Source organism: Limulus polyphemus, unplaced genomic scaffold (genome assembly GCF_000517525.1).
Source record: "Limulus polyphemus unplaced genomic scaffold, Limulus_polyphemus-2.1.2 Scaffold5854, whole genome shotgun sequence".
In the NCBI taxonomy this organism is placed as follows: domain Eukaryota; kingdom Metazoa; phylum Arthropoda; class Merostomata; order Xiphosura; family Limulidae; genus Limulus; species Limulus polyphemus.
This window is the reverse complement of record NW_013671464.1, coordinates 21327-29521: the sequence shown is the minus strand read 5'-3', so window position 1 is coordinate 29521 and position 8195 is coordinate 21327. Positions and strand designations below refer to the sequence as shown.

At 33.0% G+C, this 8195-nt stretch overlaps 1 protein-coding gene across 1 annotated transcript in view; it reads right to left on the bottom strand.

Annotated features, from left to right (window-relative positions):
- Positions 1-3917: 3917 nt before the first annotated feature.
- LOC106473061 (interferon-inducible double-stranded RNA-dependent protein kinase activator A homolog) overlaps positions 3918-8195 on the bottom strand; it is a 17960-nt gene continuing 13682 nt past the window's right edge. Inside the window, exons 5-6 of the mRNA XM_013933740.2 lie at positions 7097-7334; positions 3918-4698 (exon numbers count right to left, since the gene is read on the bottom strand). Of these exons, the coding sequence (XP_013789194.1) occupies positions 4562-4698; positions 7097-7334 (375 nt within the window). The 3' untranslated portion in view covers positions 3918-4561. The remainder of the gene's footprint in view (positions 4699-7096; positions 7335-8195) is intronic.

The following is an 8195-nucleotide window of genomic DNA, read 5'->3' as shown; positions in this document are numbered from 1 at the left end:
ACGGCTAGCGCAGATAGCCCTCGTGTAGCTTTGTGCGAAATTAAAAGTGCGTTCACCCCCCCCGAAACTCTATAGTCAGAATAAGTTACATCACTGACGTCACTTAACATTTTTTGGGTTAGGTCTAATTCCTCAATATCGTTTTATAATTGTTAACGGGGTCAGCAATAGTATTTCGGGGGAGAAAGGATTCCACCCCGCTCCCTCTTTACAGCTGTGGTTTCACTAAGTAAAGTAAAATTATATTACCAGTGAGTTCTTTACCTTTTTATCTCCCCTCCCCCTCCCACAAAATAAATCTTACGAGACGTTTGTCCTTATGGCCCATTGTTTTGTAAGTTTCTGATAATGATATAGTGATTTTGTTTGTTTGTCATCACCGCCAACTCTTTTATCAACGAATACTGGGATTGACCGTCACTTTATAACACCCCCACGGCTGAAAGAAGGAGCATGTTTGGTGTGACGGGGATTCGAACCTGCGACCTTCAAATTACTAATAGAGCGCCCTAACCACCTGGCCATGCCGGGCCTGGTATAGCGAAAGCTTATTTTTTTTTATAAATCTCCAACTGACACCATGACGGTAGTTTTGTGTATTTCTCTATAACTCACACCATGATGATAGTTTTGTGTATTTCTCTATAACTCACACCATGATGATAGTTTTGTGTATTTCTCTATAACTCACACCATGATGATAGTTTTGTGTATTTCTCTATAACTCACACTATGATGATAGTTTTGTGTATTTCTCTATAACTCACACCATGATGATAGTTTTGTGTATTTCTCTATAACTCACACCATGACGATAGTTTTGTGTATTTCTCTATAACTCACACCATGACGACAGTTTTGTGTATTTCTCTATAACTCACACCATGACGATAGTTTTGTGTATTTCTCTATAACTCACACCATGACGACAGTTTTGTGTATTTCTCTATAACTCACACCATGACGGTAGTTTTGTGTATTTCTCTAACTCACACCATGATGATAGTTTTGTGTATTTCTCTATAACTCACACCATGACAATAGTATAGTGTATTTCTCTATAACTCACACCATGACGATAGTTTCGTGTATTTCTCTATAACTCACACCATGACGCTAGTTTTGTTAAACTCACACTAAAGAAGCAGTAAGAGACAGTTCAAGGGTGTCATTGTTTTGTTAGCTCTATATTAGTGATAGCCAATGATTAAAGAAAACACAACAGGTGAAGAAAATGTGGAAATGTTACTTAATAGCCTATAACCAAAGAAAAATGTGTTTGCTGAACAGAAGGTGGAGATATTACTTAATTGTCTATAATCAAATAAAAAAGGTGTTAGGTGAATAGAAGATGGAGCATTTTCAGAGCCAGGAGAATGGCTTTACTTGTAAAATAATGCTGTTTATTTAGACATAATTCCTCAATATTAGAAAATGGAAAACAAGTAAGCATTTTATAAACTTAGGAACATAAAGATACATCAGTTTACTTATAGAACTATACACAATATTAATCCAAGAATAGCTATGATTATAAAATCCTTCAGTGTGTATTCCATCATACTTACCATAGCTATGATTATAAATCCTTCAGTATGTATTCCATTACCATAGCTATGATTATGAAATCCTTCAGTATGTATTCCATCATACTTACCATACAGTACTTTCAATCTCGTAGGACTTTGGCAAAGTCTACAAGAGGTTTTTTAAACAAAAATTTATCATTATCTTACTCATTTTATAATATAGTCTTTAATCTTTCAGAAAAAACATAAAAATAGCCCTTCGACTAAAAAAGATACCCCTGAACATTAAACCATCAATAGTAGTGATCAAAACATAGTTGTGTAAAGCGGAAATTACAAATATCTCTGGCTACAGAAAAAACAAGGTATCAAAACAGGAAAAAATGGACAACTGAAGATTTCGGTCAATATGATTCTGGTTTTAGAACTTTGGAATATTTACTAAATAAGTGATCAAAGTAAAAAAAACATGCAATTGACATCCAAAATTGACAATTAACCCAGTGTTTTGACATTTTTATTTCCTGTACAATACAAATTATTCTCTGTATTATAAATTTTAGTAACCAAAAACAATGGTTTTAAGTTTTGACACACTATCCTACTGACCCAAATAAGTAAGAATAATCCAAGGTTATTGTGATGAACAGTATGACCATTCAAACCAGAAGTTAAGTCATGTAGACACAACAGAGTAACATAATTGACATGTTGACACCAGCAGTAACAAATCTACCAAGGTTTGTACTGTGGATATCGCAATTCTTGATGACTCGATATTAAGTTGAACCAAAAACCACAGAGTTTTACTAACGTTTACATATAATGGAGCGGCTTTTTACCTAACAGTTAGTTATGTAATAATTTGCTGAAGTTTATAGAAGTGTCAACAGTTAATAACTCATAATGACATTGATCTAATCACAACCCATAATGATGTAGACCTAATCAAAACTCATAATGACATTGATCTAATCATGACTCAATCAAAATGACGTAGATGTAATCATGACTCATAATGACATAGATCTAGTCATAATTCATGATGACAGATATAATTGTGACTCATAATGACACAGATATAACCGCAACTTATAATGACACAAATCTAGTCATGACTCGTAACAACACATATATAAACACTAGGGCTCAATGCACTAAAAACAAAATTTGTACCGAACTGAACATTTATGGGAATTCCAAGCACAGTTACGATTTTCTCGTCACTGGAAGAAATACTGTACTGTCCTAAAAGTAGTTGCACATGGTTAGTTATATATGTGTACACCAGTTAATCAGAAAAATGTAACATAATTATCTTTGAAATTGAGAAGTTAATGCATACTTTCGCACAACATATAATACAGAAGCAAAAATTGACCATGACATCTCCAATTATTCCAAAAGATGCAAGTGAAACTTCCTTCATTTCTCAAACGTCATAATGGTGATCAGTATTATATTGAACAAAATATTCAGACAAAGTTTCATCACAAGAACTTACTGGATCAACACACATTTACCCAATATATAACTACATCACACTTTGCTAGCATGAGGAATTATTATGCCAGTAAAGAAACATGTACGGACTGGCTGTTTGTGTGATATTATAATAAGACTTTCTCTACTGGTCCTACATAGGTTTTCAGTCTTGTTGTTTTCGTAATATCACATAATCAGTCAATCTACACATCTTCCTGGTAATAATTTACACACGTTCGATAGAAATTTATATTTTTACACTACCACTTGCTGAAAGAAATACAGTTTTTTTTTATTTCTCAATGCTTAATCACTTTGTTTTGAGGTAGAGCAGAATAAAAATGAAATTAAAAACATTTTTATACACTGTTTTGCATGTCAAATTGGCAAAATATTGTCCTTTTTTCTTACTGTATTTTCTCTAAAATATACAATATATTTTTGTCACAAATTAAAGAGTGTTCCAAGCTTTTATTATTATTTATTCCTTTGAAAAATCAAAAAGTTTTTAATCATTTCAGGAAATGACATTTTTTAAAATCAACATTGTCTTCAAGCTTACAGTTCAAAAATCACGACCACCACCTCATTTAAAACTTACCTTTGTATGTAAAACGTTAACGTGGCTATTACGTCCATCAAAGGATGTCAAACTCAAAGTTTCACTGCAAACTTTTCTAGATAACACTTGTTAATACTAAATCTATTCCCTGAGGATTATCACCATTACACAGTTTTTACAAGACCTTAATGTATCCAACCCATACATTAAACTTGTTAAAGTTAACTATGTGTATATGTTCATCTTGAACTAATGATGCCAGGTTATCTGGGCAAAGTATTGTGTGCAGTAATATTATACTAAATTCTATTTGTATTGAGTTGATTTTTTTCAAAATGAAATAGTACTTCCTAATATTTTATTCAACCATCTAGTAAATTTCTAGATATATGTGGTGCCATCTATGAATAAATTTAATAACTACTTTCATTAAAACCAACAAATGACCATACACAATTTTGTGACTATAGCCAATGCATAGAAGGGTTAAAAATGAATTTAATAAAACGATTGCTGTGTTCTACAAGATTAAAAACACATTTGCAACAAGATTATAAAGCAGGTCTACTGCAGTATAATCTCGGTAAGCATAAGACTGAACGTTATGCAGCCTTGTGAGGATACAACGGATACATGAATTCTAGCCACTAGCCATTCTGTCATTTTTATCCACATATTACCTTACTTACACAACAAGACAAACACAAATATCAGTATAAAAGGGTGAAAATAAGATTTACAAACTTAAAATATACTGTAAAACATTTCAACTTTCATTTAATTCAATTTCACCTTTTCTGTGTATTATTTTTACAAAATTCCTTGCACTTAACTCGAGGTACATCAAACTTTACTAATATTAAGTGTTATTCTGAAAATCTCAGCTAACATGTAATGTTAAATAGACTACAGAAGCAACCGATCATCCAATCTTCACGTTGTTTGTAGTTTGCTGTCTGAGGTATCAACACTGGTTAAAGTGTATTCATGTTCTCGTAATGATTTCTAAAATGTGTAGAGCATTTTTAGCTGCATCTTCCTTGGCATCATCAGACGACTTTCCCATTCCAAAACATATCATTGCAGGGAGAGCACCAAGATGAACTAAACACTGCTGGTTTCCTGAAATGTTTAATCAAATGGTTCACCATCGTTACAACACAAGCCCGCTTTCATGTGGAACCGTATTTGTAGTTTAGTTTTTCAACACAATAGACTGCATCAAAATAAACTGGTTAAAAACAAAATACACAAAATTATAAAACTTCAGCTCAATATTCTTCAGGTAGTCCACAACTTTGATAGTTATGTATTTACTTAGTACTTTACTTCTTGAAATTTAGTTTAATTTCAAAATGTACAGGAGTTTAATTGAATGTGCATAGCATCAGCCCTCTATTGGAGAAGGAATGCTTATTATACATCCATATTTACTACCTTTTAAACTTTTAGTCTAATGTACAAGTTTTTTGTACATCAAAAGATTCAGATGTATAACAAAAGTATTTGTACTGAGATATGTATGGTTTTTAAAAGGTGTTGAAATAATTAATCTCTCAAAGCAAAATCAAACATAACACACTGAAATGACAGCAATGGGCTCCAAAAATAATGGTAGGACACAGTGTGTAAAAACATCTAGGTATTGTATGTAACTTTTTGTACAAAATGTGGTAATTGAATTTTGGGAGGGCAGGAAGTTGTTGATATCTTGCGCGTTGGATGCTGCTATCCACAGTAAATAAAACAAGTACCAGTAAAAATATATATTGCACACTAGTGTTACGCAATCATCAGGAGTTATTAGTGGAACAAAAGGAACATGAAATAACTTAAAGACATTCAGTGTATCACACACTGTTCTCAATATGTACAATATTACCTCCTGAAAATGCATAAACCATGATCCAAATGATAAAATATAACAGTTAAGAAGATAAAGCCAAGTAATGTTTGCAGCAAAAGAGTAGCACAGAACAAGTGAGTGAGATGACATTATGGTAGTAAGTAAGGATACTGTCCACAAAATAGATTTTGCAGGTCATGCGATTTCCACCATTAAACCTGCTTGTCTTAATTCTTTTTGTTTATTCTAGTGTACTTAAAGGATCGCTAAGGTGCAACCATTTTGTCGATGATCCCAGGTTAACAGGTGAAGCTTTTGTGTAGTTGTATCTGATTTGTTAATTCTCATCCATTTGAACATTTTGTCCAATCAATTAACAGTTTATAAAACACTGTTGGAAATTCAATTTTCACGTATCTGTCACTAGAAGCTATCGATAAATACCAATACTTGATCATGAATGCGGCACCTGATCACTACAACTTCAACACTGACCCCTACAATCAATGTTTCTACTGAATCTTAAGAAAGATCCAGACTGACTTAAAAAAAACGAAACTAAAAATTCTTGCTCCCACAAAATTGAGTATTTTGTTAAGTTTTAAAATATAATATTCTACAACCTAAGTTTCCCAATAAACTAACAGACCATTTTGTCATTTTAATGCCACAAAGCTATGAGAAAAAACTTAAAATAGCCTTAAAAATTTTAAACTTTCTTCTTTAAGTGCATTTTCAGGGAATTTTGATACAAGTTCACTTCATTATTACAAAATTAATTTACAATATTGTATATAAGAAGTGTTTTTTTCTCCACTATTATATTACTTTTTAGCTCCTGTGCTTGTCATTGGAACAGTTTGTCAATGTGAACTTGTGAAACACAGTCTTATGAAGGAAATCTCCAAAGCAGAAGTTAGACAGGACTGTCTTCGCTACTACTACTACTCGGAAGTTGTCCATGGTGGTCAGCTCTTTCTAAAGACAAGATTACCTGTACAGTTGCTACAGGTAAGTGGAAACAATCTATTTAATGTTTTCTCATGATTGTGATTAACTACATGATTGCTTCTTGGTTAAACGTTTTGTGACTTTCTATGACTTTATGTTGAAAGTTGAGAGAAGAAAGTTCAGGCTCGATCAGCTGCCGAGATCTTCCTTCTTCACTCTACATGATTGCTTCTTGGTTAAAAGTTTCGTGACTTTCTATGACTGTATGTTGAAAGTTGAGAGAAGAAAGTTCAGGCAAGATCAGTTGCCGAGATCTTCCTTCTTCACTCTACCGGCCAGCATTGTTTTTTAATTTGCTATTTTCTGTTTTAAGTTTTTTATTCACATTTACTTTATTTCTATTTTATTATAATTCAATTTAGCTTGATTTATTGCTATTAACTTATTGTGTTAAAAATATGTTTTAGGATTATAAGATAAAGGTAAACTCACAAAGCTACTAAAACCAAAGATATATCTAGTAAATAAACACAACATAGAACAAAACTGAACAAGTAAAAAATCAGTATGAGGAAGCAGAACATGACATTACAGTTTACCACAAGAAGCACCAAAATATTCATGTATATTATACTAGTTTCTGCCAATTATAATCTCTCATAATCTAAATTGGGCTGCCCTGTTAGCAAGCTTTACTGAGAAAAAGTTGTGACCGATACATACCATCAGAACGAGAGTTTTCCAACATACAATATTTGTTTTGAAAATTTTGTTCATCAGCAACATCTTGTAAAAGACCAATAAAATCTGTGGTTGACATACTCAAGTCAGTCACGTGTAAAGAAGCCAACGTTTTCCCGGGTGAAGACTGCAGTTCTTGGAAGAACATCCGAACTTTATGGCCATAGTCTGGAATTGGTACCGAAGATTTCTGTGTTTTGGTTTTCATCTGGCTTTGTGCCTGAAACAAAATATGATAAATAATTTTACCTATAAGCACAGTTTTAGGAATTTACAGTGGGAAGGAGATGGTTGGCACTGAGTGTTCATTGAAAATTTAACTGTACATACAGTTGGGAGGGAGGTTTTGTCACAAAGAACTTGGTGGAAAAATTCAGCTGTATTTATAGTGGGAAGGAGGTGGTTGGCACCACGAACACGGTGAAAGTTCAGCTGTATTTACAGTGGGAAGGAGGTGGTTGGCACTAAGTGTTCATTGGAAATTTAACTGTGCATACAGTGGGAGGGAGGTATTTGGCTTTGTACCAAGCACTTGATGGGAATTCAACTATATTTTGTCTTGTTTAGGTTTAATTTGTTTTTCCATTTTTTTATAGTCCACAATAAACTGACTAAAATCTTATGTACTAGTAAGAGGCTTTGGGAATCTCCAACTGTGATTGTGCTCAGTCTCCCTAGGGAACAGAGTGAGGCAAATAAATAGCTTAAATGATACAACTGATTACCTTTGAGTATTGATTAGTTGTCATCTAAAATAACCAATTAATTGATATCACAATTAAGTTGATTAATACTACAAAAATAATGAATTACTGTTACCAATTGTTCCAACTATCCAGTAATCAAAAATACTGCTTTTTATGCTTTTTCATTAATTATTTTTGGTTAATTCAAGTTGGTTTGTTTTAATGAGTGTTAGGACATACCAAGATGAGAAATTGATAAAAATTAGGGTTTCTGGTTGTTACAATTTTCAATTGTTCCAACTATTCAAGTAAATAAAATATCATGGCCAGGTGGACAAGGTGCTCGACTCGCAATCTGAGGGTCGCGGGTTCGAATCCCCGTCCCACCAAACATG